The 12694-nt window shown below is 36.1% G+C and overlaps 1 protein-coding gene across 2 annotated transcripts in view; it reads right to left on the reverse strand.

Moving 5' to 3' along the window:
• The window catches only part of MED13 (mediator complex subunit 13), a 99872-nt gene that overhangs the window by 40769 nt on the left and 46409 nt on the right, over positions 1-12694 (reverse strand). For both annotated transcript variants that reach the window (XM_040244162.1, XM_040244163.1), the window contains 3 exons: positions 3261-3474; positions 1910-1991; positions 136-257 (listed from right to left, as the gene is read on the reverse strand). In XM_040244162.1, the coding sequence (XP_040100096.1) occupies positions 136-257; positions 1910-1991; positions 3261-3474 (418 nt within the window). The remainder of the gene's footprint in view (positions 1-135; positions 258-1909; positions 1992-3260; positions 3475-12694) is intronic.

Genomic DNA, 12694 nt, shown 5'->3' on the forward strand with positions numbered 1-12694 from the left:
AAATTTTATTTCAAAACATTTCCTATCGTTCAGGGCTAAAACATAGTATTCAAGTCACATATCACTTCTAAAGAAAAACTTTTATAAAATTGAGGAAAATAAATTATAATTGTAATCATTAATAAGGATACTTACTGTCAGTTCATCTTCATCAGAATTAAAAAGATTATCAAGGTCAGTATAAGAGACAGCCAGGTCTGAGTCATAAATCAAACTGGTTGATGGAGGTCGGGCATGACCAGCAGGGCGGGGAGCATCTACATTATGGCAATTAGAAAAACAAAATAAAAAATTCTACTACTGACCAAATAAGTATTATTCTATTTATTTAACCTAGACATGTACATTTATAAGGGTATTATGCAATAAGAAATTCTGATTTGCTTAAAATCCATAGATTTTTTTTCATAGAAATAAAAGTTGTAAATATATGGTGATACCTTCCCAAGGAAGCTCAGGTTACATAACTCATAACATAGCTAAGTAACCTACACTAATAATGCATCAAATAAAACTGTAAAGACAACAGAATTAAACAGACATTTTTAGTTTCTCTATCTTTCTGAAACATAAAGGAAGCACAGAATAATTAAGTTCTCTAGTTATGTCAGAGAGACATTAATTTGAATTCCAATTCCAGCACTAATAGTATGACAAGAATTAAATGTGAGCGAATGCATTAATGGATAAATCACTTTTGCCCAGTGCCAGGAACTTAAGTACTCACTTAAGTACCTCTTAGTTAAGTTTCATTTCAGTTCTAAAATTTTGTTTTCCTTTTTGCTTTTCTCCCCAGTTTTAGTGAAAAAATATGACTATTTTAGAGAAAATAAACATACAAAGGAAAAGTTATATTCCACTTGCATTCCCACACAAGGAAAAAAAAAAAGCAGTTGGTGTATAAACCGTCCAAAGCATCCTCAGGATGGTTAAACAACCTGACACAACCCTCCCTTTCAGAAAGATTAAAGTCACTTTCCAAGTGCCTTTGCAAATCCATCCTAAAGATTCACTAAAGCAGTAGTTCTGAAATTTTAGTGTGTAAAAGTCATCTGGAATACTTATTAAACACAAAGATTCCCAAGTTTCACTTCAAAAGATGCTCAGTGTCAGATGGTCGACATTCTGAAAAAGCCACACCATAGGCACAATTACACAGTCCCTTTATCCTAAGGCAGGTAAACAGACTAAAAAACCTAAATAGTTAACTCACCAAGATACTTAGAACCACTGACCATTAAATTTATTTCATGAAAGACCATCATCTCTTCTTTATTTAGATGGACGTTTTTTGCTACAAAGAGTCTGATGGATACTCCCTTATTTATTCCAAATGCTAAAACAAAACTGTCCCTCATAGACACATACCAAAGAACAATTTATTCTGCCTCCATCAAAAATTGAACAGATCTTGTAAAAGAAACAATACAACCTGTCTCTCTCTTCTAGTTACAAGGAGGACAAAAGACACGCTTTCAAAGTGGAGTCTTCAGTGTACCTCCAGTGCTGAGAACAGTGCTAGAAAACTACGTCAATATAAGGACCTCAGCAATAACTGTTCTAACTTGGGGGAAGGGGGAGAAAAGGACAACCAAATTACAGTAAAGTCTAATTCATAAACTGAGTTTTTATAACTGAGAGGGATCTTAGGAAATGATCTTATCCTATCTCCTTTTACAGATAAGGGAGTTATTTTTATTTGTTAAACACAGGAAAGCAGCTCCACAATTCAAAACAGAATTTCTATCACCTAAGCCTCCTTCTCCTTAAAATCCATCATTTAAAGATTAATCCCTTTATATGAAACATGAATTATGCAAAAAGGAATACTAAAAGTCCAAGAAAATCAGATTACTTTACAGTAACAATCCTGGAATGCAGTATTTTGACGGGAAAATAAAAGTTTTACCTTGCTTGATAGAGGGACTAAATAATGACATAGCATCTTCTTCATGTGATAACACTGTGACACTAGACGGCCCATCTTCTACCTGCATACAATATTACATATTAGATTGAAATACATATTTTACCAATAATGAAATATACCAATTATTGAGTAGCTATGTATTGATCCAAACAGTCCATTCTAAAGGAAATTAGTTCTGAATACTCACAGGAAGGACTGATGCTGAAGCTGAAACTCCAATACTTTGGCCACCTGATGCAAAGAACTGACTCATTTAAAAGGACCCTGATGCCGGGAAAGATTGAAGGTGGGAGGAGAAGGGGACAACAGAGGATGAGATGGTTGAATGGCATCAGCGACTCGATGGACATGAGTTTGAGTAAACTCCAGGAGTTAGTGATGGACAGGGAGGCCTGGCGTGCTGCAGTCCATGGGGTCGCAAAGACTCAGACACGACTGAGCAACGGAACCGAACTGAACTGCTGTACTGATCATTCTGCTGGGTGTTTTACAGACATTATCAATAACTCTCACAACTAACCTAAGGATAAGTAAGTGTGTTCACCTTACAGACGAAAAATACTTCTATAGATAACACAGGAAATACAACTGATAAGTAGTGGAGCTGGGATTTCAAACTAAATCTGTCAAATTTCAAAGTCCACGTTCTTTCTACAAAATCTATTACCTTCCCAGCTACTTGTTTTCATATTTACAAAAGAACAAAATGTCAAGTACCTGGCACACAAAAAGGCTAAGCAAAACTTTGTGAAATGAATTCTTTGAATTAAACATATTACTGGGTCCTTTTTGTAATTTTATAGCCTTCGATTTCCAATTCTGTGTTTAAGGCAACACTCTTCTCTAGCAGAGTTATCTTGTGCTTAATAGATTCTCAAATATTTGATTTAAAAAATTTTAAAAACACTTTATTAACTTAAGACTTTACTTCTTGGGTCACATATTCAAAATATCATGTATTTTATAAACACAGTGATGTGTATCTTACTGCATTTTTGAAAACTGTTAATTCACTTACAGCATAGTTTAACTCAGAATCAAAGCAGTTTATCTACCTAAGTGTTCTGATTTCAATATAATAGAAATTAATGTCCTTTTTCTCTAATCTCAAAACTTTTGTAATAAAGATCTATTCATTATCATCAGAGACTAGTGATAATTTCAAATCCATATAAGCTCTTAAATTTTGTACAATGTGCCTGATTAACCTATTTTTAAGAAATGTTTTTCTAAGTTACAATGATGAATCTTTTTTAAAAATGAGAATTGTGGTACCATATACAGAGCTACAAAACATTAGTGATGCTTTGGTGTACTTTCTCTTACTCACCTTGTGTTTTTTCCCAGCTTCTCTTTCATTATTTTGTCTGTCTTTCTTATCAGGAAAAAGGAATTCCTCATCTCCTTCGACGAATGCATATGGATCAATTTTAGGTTCTTGTTCTGAATCAGATGCTATTGCTGAAAGATACTGATTTTTAATTTGATATTGCTGCACTAATTCATCAGAAACTTTTAAAGGTTTCTTACATTGCACCATTAACCTGCATCAAAAAATAAAATTAGAAAAATTAATTATATTCTCCATGAAAGCATAAAAATTTCTAAAGTGACTAAGTATCATAAAGTTTTCAGAATTATTTTCTAAAAAAAAAAAAAGAATTATTTAGAGATGATCTAACTTGCAACCCTCCATTTTACAAATGAAGAAACAGGCACAGAAAGGTTATGTGATTTACTGAAGTCTCAAATTCAGCAACAAAGAAATGGAGTTAAAATCCTGGTCTCATAGTCTTTCACCCAAATGTGTTATCTTTTGGTAATTCAATCCATTCCCAAATACTCAAGTGCACTAACCTGTACAAATTCAATCACTTGAAAGGGATTCATATCTAAACTACTTCAGCACAGGAACTCTCAAAATTTGCACTAAACAGTGAGACTACTGAACTTTTATACAATTTATACCTTTATATAATACCTTTATATAATTTATATCTACTTCTATACAGTTTATACCTTTACACTTTTATACAATGAAAGTGATTATCCTTTTCCTACTGCCATGAGTGGATATACTTTAAGTTTATAAAGTTTAAGAGGCTGATTTGTAGTTCATGAAATTAACAATTTTCTACTGTATTATTTGTCAACTGTAAATAATTCTAGCAAAGCTTTTATAATGTCAAGTGGAGTTTCAGCACAAGTTATCTCAGAGGTTTTTACTAAACACATTGGAAAATAAGTTATTAGTCTTCTGGTTCCACTTCATGAATGATAAAAGTATCTCTATACTCTCCTAAAATATCCAATAAAATGACAAAGGACAACAGAATAGGCAAGAAGACAACACTGAAGTTAGAAAGATGAACTAGAAACAAAGACCAGAAAAAAGTGAAATCTAAGGCTTAGCAAAGGAAGTCACAAGCTGATCGCATCACAAAACCCTGGAAATCATCAGGACTTTTACATGTCTGAAGACCAAGGTGCTTGGTGAGTGTGAATAGAGAAATGACTCATTTTTGGTTTGTATGACACTTTTAGACTCCTAAATTCATTTTCTCTATGGCTTGCAAAGTTGAGATTCCCACACTACCGTTACAATGGCAGCCTGGCTTCTAGTCAGATAATGCTTAAAATTCTGCAATGACTATTCTACCCTGAGTAAAAAACAAAGTCCTTATAATATCCTATCAAAGCTTTCCATGATCTGTCTTCCCTTTTCCCTCCAACTTCATCTTCTACTATTCTATTCCTCCCTCGCTCACTGTTCTTTCAAGGGCTTCCTTGATATTCCTCAACAGGTCAACACACGCTTGACTGTTCTTTTTATCTGGAACATTCTTCCTCCAAATATCTGCATGATCAACTCCCTCACTTCCTTCAAAGTCATGTCACCTATTTATGAGACTTTATTTAAAATAAATCCACTATCTCAACATTGATCCCCCTGATCTGGCTTTACTTTTCCTTCCACAGCATTTATCTCTTAACATACTATGTAATTTGCTTATGCTCACGGTTGTCTGTCACTCCACTAGACTATAAGCCTCTAAATGTCAGGGATTTTGTCTCTGTTTACTGAACTATCCCAAATGCCTAGAGTAGTGCCTGGGACATAATAAGTGCTCAATAAATACTTGCTAAATTAATACATGAAATCTAAAAGCCACAGAGGATTGAGATACTGTGTTTGCATTAATAATTCTAAGATACAGTATGTTGTACTTTGAAGTAAATCACATTTGTCAGAAAGTGATACTACTGCTGCTACTTGTCTGTCCTGGATATTAAGACAAAAAAAATCATAAGAGAAATAAGGTTTGGAATCAATGAGGTATTTGCTAGTTTATAAACTATCTGAATGACAGAGCTATCATAACTAGCTAATCTATTCACTAATGTCCAGCACTAGAAGCACTCTATATCCTATAAACTAAGGTTTGAAATAGAGTAATCAAAAGAATAACTGACGTTTTCTCACAATGCTATCAAATATGATATATGTCACTATTATTTCAATGTGCCTGATTTATCCTCAAACTGAAATCTCAAATATACAAAACCTTTTTCCATAGGAACATAGTGCTAACCCAACTGTCAATGGGGTGTATGTTTTACAGTTATCCGTTAGAATGGTTCTGTTCTATAAATAAGCATTTATTTCTTAAGAGAAGTTTTCTATCTCACCATATTAGATACTAAATGTTTCCTGAAATGTCTATCAGATACCAACATAAATCATTAAAATAGTATTTCTATCTACTTTGACATGTATTTTCTTATTTAATACTTAAAGTCATGAAATAGGAACCAGAGGGTGTGCTCTCTAACTTGGATGTGAAAATTATGTTGGAAGAAATGGTCAAATAGTGGCAGGGTTAGGGGAGGGAAGATTTTAAATATGCAAATACACATAACTATTCATAGGGGGAAAGTATGAGAACCTACCCCTCCATTCCCAGTCACTAACCTGAAAGACTACTCTGTGTTGAGGTGAATAAAACAACTATTTTCATATTAAGTTGTCCTCTGGCAGAAGCATAAAAACTGCCGCACTGTTCACATAAGTAGTTGTTAAGCTAGTGGGCAGTAACATTGAAAAAAAAAATCCTACTGCACAGGGCTCTTTTAGGAATAAAAATGAGTAAACCAAATGCAATACCTAAAGACAACTTTTTGTTATTTTATTGAATGGTTCTCACAGCAAAGAACTGAAATGAAGTCAATGATATCAAGAGTATCAAGTCACAATAAATGAAAAATGTAAATTATTTACATTATACATCCTTCTATATTTAAAACTGATAAAAGAAATAAAAACTGTGATTTTCTTAAAGATATGCCAGATTAAAAACTCAAGTTAGCATTTCATCACTATCCAATTATAAAGTATACAGACACTTTTGTGAACAGGAACAACACACCTCTCCTTTTCTAAAAGGAACTTTCACATAAAGCCAAATTGTTAACTACAGAGATAATTTCAGATATAAAAGCAAATACAGACAAACTGGAAAAGAATGATTAGGTACAACCATGAACAGGAACCTTTGTAATGCCCAAAGCAAACCAAAATTACTTTTATTAACTGCATCTCCTTTTCACTATGACAAAGCAGCACACTACCCTAAGAAGTATTTGTAGAGAATTGAACATGGCTTACAGCTTATGCTTTTATGTCTTTATTCAAAAGAAATTCTTTCAGACAAGATGTAACAATATTTTAGAACTAGCAATTATAAAAAGAGGTAAGCTATAATTCAAGAATTTTTAATGAAGAAATAAATTTAATAAATCTCAAAAAGTTAATAGTACCTTTTCTAATACCATCTCCAGTATTCAGAACCAATCCTTAAACTGAGTCAAACTAGCTTTCAAAAGTATAGCTGTATTGCATTAAAGTAAGATATCAAATTAGGAAGAAAAAAACCTTAAAAAGAAAAAAACTTAAAAGATTTAGAATACAGTAAATCAAAGCAAGTTTACTTCATCATAGACATCTTTCTATGAAGCAAAGTAAAATCTTTTAGAGATCAAATAATGCATTATAATAAGTATATACATACAATAAAAATCTGATATATCACTGCAACAACATAAAAGCTAATTCTACTAATGGACATTATGGTTAAGATATCCTGATGTATCCTTATACTGACCAAGACATCATGATAAGAACTATGCTCAAGTACAGCTCTTTGTTCAAGGTTTAGAAAGATTCCTTGTGAATCAGAATAGCAGATTATTTTAAGCTGTCACAAATTCTACTAAAACTAAACTCTTGAAAAATATGTCAAAGAGCAACTGTAATGTTTCTTGGCAGAAATTTTGCTTTTTAAAAATATTTACAGGTCTTAAGCCACTATTCCAAAATAGATGTTATCATTAACGAAGAAACTAAAATTAGACACAAAAAGAAAATAAAGATATTTGTCACAGATGTGTATATCTTGTATGTGAGATACTCTAAGCTTCACCCAACCTGTCTCTCCTCCAATTAAATTCTAACAAATCAGAAAAGGAATTTTGCTTTAAAGTGGCTACTAAAAAATTCCACGCTGGATGAAGCACAAGCTGGAATCAAGTTTGCCAGGAGAAAAATCAGTAACCTCAGATATGCAGATGATACCACCCTCATGGCAGAAAGTGAAGAGGATCTAAGAGCCTGTTGATGAAGGTAAAAGGGAGTGAAAAAAGGTGGCTTAAAAGTCAACATTCAAAAAACTAAGATTATGGCATCCCGTCCCATCACTTCATGGTAAATAGACAGGAAAACAATGGAAACACTGACAGACTTTATTTTCCTGGGTGCCAAAATCACTGCAGATGGTGACTGCAGCCATGAAATTAAAAGATGCTTGCTCCGTGGAAGAAAAGCTATGAACAACCTAGACAGCATATTAGAAAGCAGAGACGTTTCTTTGCCAACAAAGATCCATCTAGTCAAAGCTATGGTTTTTCCAGTAGTCTGGGATTTCTTTGGAAGGAATGATGCTAAAGCTGAAGCTCCAGTACTTTGGATATCTCATGCGAAGAGCTGACTCATTGGAAAAGACTCTGATGCTGGGAGACATTGGGGGCAGGAGGACAAGGGGACGACCCAGGATGAGATGGCTGGATGGCATCACGGACTCGATGGACTTGAGTCTGAGTGAGCTCTGTGAGATGGTGATGGACAGGAGGCCTGGCATGCTGCGATTCATGGGGTCACAAAGAGTCGGACACCACTGAGCGACTGAGCTGAACTGAACTGATGTATGGATGTGAGAGTTGGATCGTAAAGAAAGCTGAGCGTCTAAGAATTGATGCTTCTGAACTGTGGTGCTGGAGAAGATTCTTGAGTCCTGTGGACTATAAGGAGATCCAACCAGTCAATCCTAAAGGAAATCAGTCCTGAATGTTCATTGGAAGGACTGATGCTGAACCTGAAACTCCAGTACTTTGGCCACCTGATGTGAAGAGCTGACACACTGGAAAAGACCCTGATGCTAGGAAAGATTGAAGGCAGGAGAAGGGGATGACAGAGGATGAGACGGTTGGATGGCATCACTGACTCGACGGACATGAGTTTGAGCAAGCTCTGGGAGTTGGTGATGGACAGGGAGGACTGTCATGCTGCAGTCAGTGGGGTCACAAAGACTTGGACACAACTGAGCGACAGAACTGAACCGAGCTACTAAAAAATTTGGCATCAACTCGTGCACATGAAGCCTAAGAATAAAGGAAATGCTTAGAAATGATGAAGTAATTACTCTTCAGAAGTCAAGTGGCCATCACCAACTAAAACTGATTAGCAAAATAAAGAGTATATCTTTTATCTACTTATTATTAATACCTATTACAACCCTCTTCCAACAACACAAGAGAAGACTACACATGGACATCATCAGATGGTCAACACCAAAAACAGATCGATTATATTCTTTGCAGCCAAAGATGGAGAAGCTCTATACAGTCAACAAAAACAAGACCAGGAGCTGACTGTGCCTCAGATCATAAACTCCTTATTACCAAATGCAGACTGAAATTGAAGAAAGTAGGGAAAACCGCTAGACCATTCAGGTATGACTTAAATCAAATCCCTTATGATTATACAGTGGAAGTGAGAAATAGATTTAAGGGCCGCAATCTGACAGAGTACCTCATGAACTATGGAATGAGGTTCGTGACATTGTACACGAGACAAGGATCAAGACCATCCCCATGAAAAAGAAATGCAAAAAAGCAAAATGGCTGTCTGGGGAGGCCTTACAAATAGCTGTGAAAAGAAGAGAGGCGAAAAACAAAGGAGAAAAGGAAAAATATAAGCATCTGAATGCAGCGTTCCAAGGAACAGGAAGAAGAGATAAGAAAGCCTTCTTTAGCGATCAATGGAAGGAAACAGAGGAAAACAACAGAATGGGAAAGACTAGAGATCTCTTCAAGAAAATTAGAGATACCAAGGGAAACATTTCATGCAAAGATGGGCTCGATAAAGGACAGAAATAGTATGGACCTAATGGAAGCAGAAGATATTAAGAAGAGGTGGCAAGAATACACGGAAGAACTGTAAAGATCTTCCTTCACGACCAAGATATTCACGATGGTGTGATCATTCATCTAGAGCCAGACATCCTGGAATGTGAAGTCAAGTGGGCCTTAGAAAGCATCACTACGAACAAAGCTAGTGGAGGTGATGGAATTCCAGTTGAGCTATTTCAAATCCTGAAAGATGATGCTGTGAGAAAGTGCTGCACTCAATATGCCAGCAAATTTGGAAAAACTCACCAGTGGCCACAGGACTGGAAAAACTCACCAGTGGCCACAGGACTGGAAAAGGTCCATTTTCATTCCAATCCCAAAGAAAGGCAATGCCAAAGAATGCTCAAACTACCGCACAACTGCACTCATCTCACACGCTAGTGAAGTAATGCTCAAAATTCTCCAAGCCAGGCTTCAGCAATATGTGAACCGTGAACTTCCTGATGTTCAAGCTGGTTTTAGAAAAGGCAGAGGAACCAGAGATCAAATTGCCAACATCTGCTGGATCATGGAAAAAACAAGAGGTTTCCAGAAAAACATCTATTTCTGCTTTCTTGACTATGCCAAAGCCTTTGACTGTGTGGATCACAATAAACTGGAAAATTCTGGAAGAGATGGAAATACCAGACCACCTCACCTGCCTCTTGAGAAATCTGTATGCAGGTTAAGAAGCAACAGTTAGAACTGGACATGGAACAACAGACTGGTTCCAAATAGGAAAAGGAGTACATCAAGGCTGTATATTGTCACCCTGCTTATTTAACTTATATGCAGAGTACATCATCAGAAACGCTGGACTAGAAGAAGCACAAGCTGGAATCAAGATTGCCGGGAGAAGTATCAATAACCTCAGATATGCAGATGACACCACTCTTATGGCAGAAGTGAAGGGGAACTTAAAAGCCTCTTGATGAAAGTGAAAGAGGAGAGTGAAAAAGTTGGCTTAAAGCTCAACATTCAGAAAATGAAGATCATGGCATCTGTTCCCACCACTTCATGGGAAATAGATGGGGAACAGTGGAAACAGTGTCGGACTTTATTTTTTGGGCTCCAAAATCACTGCAGATGGTGACTGCAGCCATGAAATTAAAAGACACTTACCCTCTGAAGAAAAGTTATGACCAACCTAGATAGCATATTCAAAAGCAGAGACATTCCCTTGGCAACAAAGGTCCGTCTACTCAAGGCTATGGTTTTTCCACTGGTCACGTATGGACTGTGAAGAAGGCTGAGCGCTGCAGATCTGATGCTTTTAAACTGTGGTGTTGATGAAGACTCTTGAGAGTCCCTTGGACTGCAAGGAGATCCAACCAGTCCATTCTGAACGAAATCAGCCCTGGGTGTTCTTTGGAAGTAATGATGCTAAAGCTGAAGCTCCAGTACTTTGGCCACCTCATGCGAAGAGTTGACTCATTGAAAAAGACTCTGAAGCTGGGAGGGGTTGGGGGCAGGAGGAGAAGGGGACGACAGAGGATGAGATGGCTGGATGGCATCGCTGACTCGATGGACATGAGTCTGAGTGAACTCCTGGAGTTGGTGATGGACAGGGAGGCCTGGTGTTCTGCGATTCTTGGGGTCGCAAAGAGTCAGACACGACTGAGCGACTGAACTGAACTGAACTGACAACCCTTTAATACCAATCAGTGGAAAACTTCATTTATTTATGCCAAATGTAAACTGAGGTGCCACTTAACAAAAATAAAGGTCTAAGTTTCTCCTTCACTATTTCCCCAAAAGGCATACATTTGTAAAAGTCAACTAGTATAAAGAAACTATTTTTTATTTCTACTGATGCATTCTTGCCACTCTTTGTATTATAGATCTATTCTAATTGGCCATAAGGTTCTTTAGTCTACTCCACATCTATAAAATCCATTCATCGCTACTGTATCCTTCTAACTTCCTAGGAAGGTCTTGGTATCACCTTATAAACAATATTTTGCTACTCTATTATACAGCTTCACCGTCCTCTTGAGATTTCATTTCTCATCATGACATACCAAATCACTGAGCAGCACCCTATAATCTTTCCATACTAAGCTACTTAAAGCTTCTGATCTCTATAAATGGAACTATTTTCCACTCTGGCTCCGTGTTCCTACTATATTGTATATATATCTGTATCAGAGAGTTCAATATTATTTTCCATTAGATTAGAATTTCATTTAGGGCTAGGATCAAATTTATCTTATATTCCAACATCTTACAGCATCTTGTATGCTACAGAAACTTCAGTTTTATTCAAATTGATAATGCATCTTTGAGGAATATGAATTTAAAAAAGATAATCTTCCTACAAAAGGAGAAAGAATAATGTAGGAGTTGCAACAACCTTCTAATTAATTAACCTCATTAAAATTAAATGTTATACATTTTAAGACTTTCAAAGCTCAAAGTATGGAAGAGGATGATAGAAATTTAAGTGACTGGGTAATAGGAATTCACAAATTATTAAAATATAAAACAAACTAGGCTTTTGAATGGATTACTATATGGCTAGAAATGTGTTTGACATATTACATCCTTAAAAATATAGAATACGTCTACAAAGAATTTAAGAAGATTGTTTAAATGCCCTTTAGGAAGTTTAACAGTAATTTAGGGTATTTATAATTCTGTTTAGAGAATTCATTTTTAATGATAAGGGGCATCATCTGACTGTCAGCTGGCTTTGCCATTTACTGTAAGGTGATGACCAGTCCTCATGATTTCCCATCTCAAGGAATATTAAGAGCAGGCACTTGAATTAATAAGTTATTTCAACAAGATCTCTTTAACTGTGAGAAAAATAACTTTTGTTTTAGCACAATACAAAGAAGACCATGCCAGGTATTTTACTGTGGTTTGGAGAGAGAGTACGGGAGAGCTCTCAAGTGAAACTAATCATTAAACATGTTTAGCATATCTAAGATACTAACTTATTCTATATTTCTATTTCTGTTAAAAGTTATCCGTGACATTAAAGGATCTCAACATGATTAACATTTCAGGGGGGAGAATTCCTTGTTGTACGGGATAATCCTATACATTGTAAGACATTTAGCAGCAGCCCTGGCCTCTATCTATCAGATGGCAGTAGCACTCCTGGTCATGACAGACAATCTATCTCTAGACAGACGCTGCCAATGTCACCGGGGAGGGGGGTGTGTGTGTGTCAGATGTCAGTAGACACTGCCAATGTCACCGGGGAGGGGTGTGTGTGTGTGTCAGATGTCAGTAGACGCTGCCAATGTCACCGGG

The sequence above is a fragment of the Oryx dammah genome, unplaced genomic scaffold (genome assembly GCF_014754425.2).
Source record: "Oryx dammah isolate SB20612 unplaced genomic scaffold, SCBI_Odam_1.1 HiC_scaffold_8, whole genome shotgun sequence".
In the NCBI taxonomy this organism is placed as follows: domain Eukaryota; kingdom Metazoa; phylum Chordata; class Mammalia; order Artiodactyla; family Bovidae; genus Oryx; species Oryx dammah.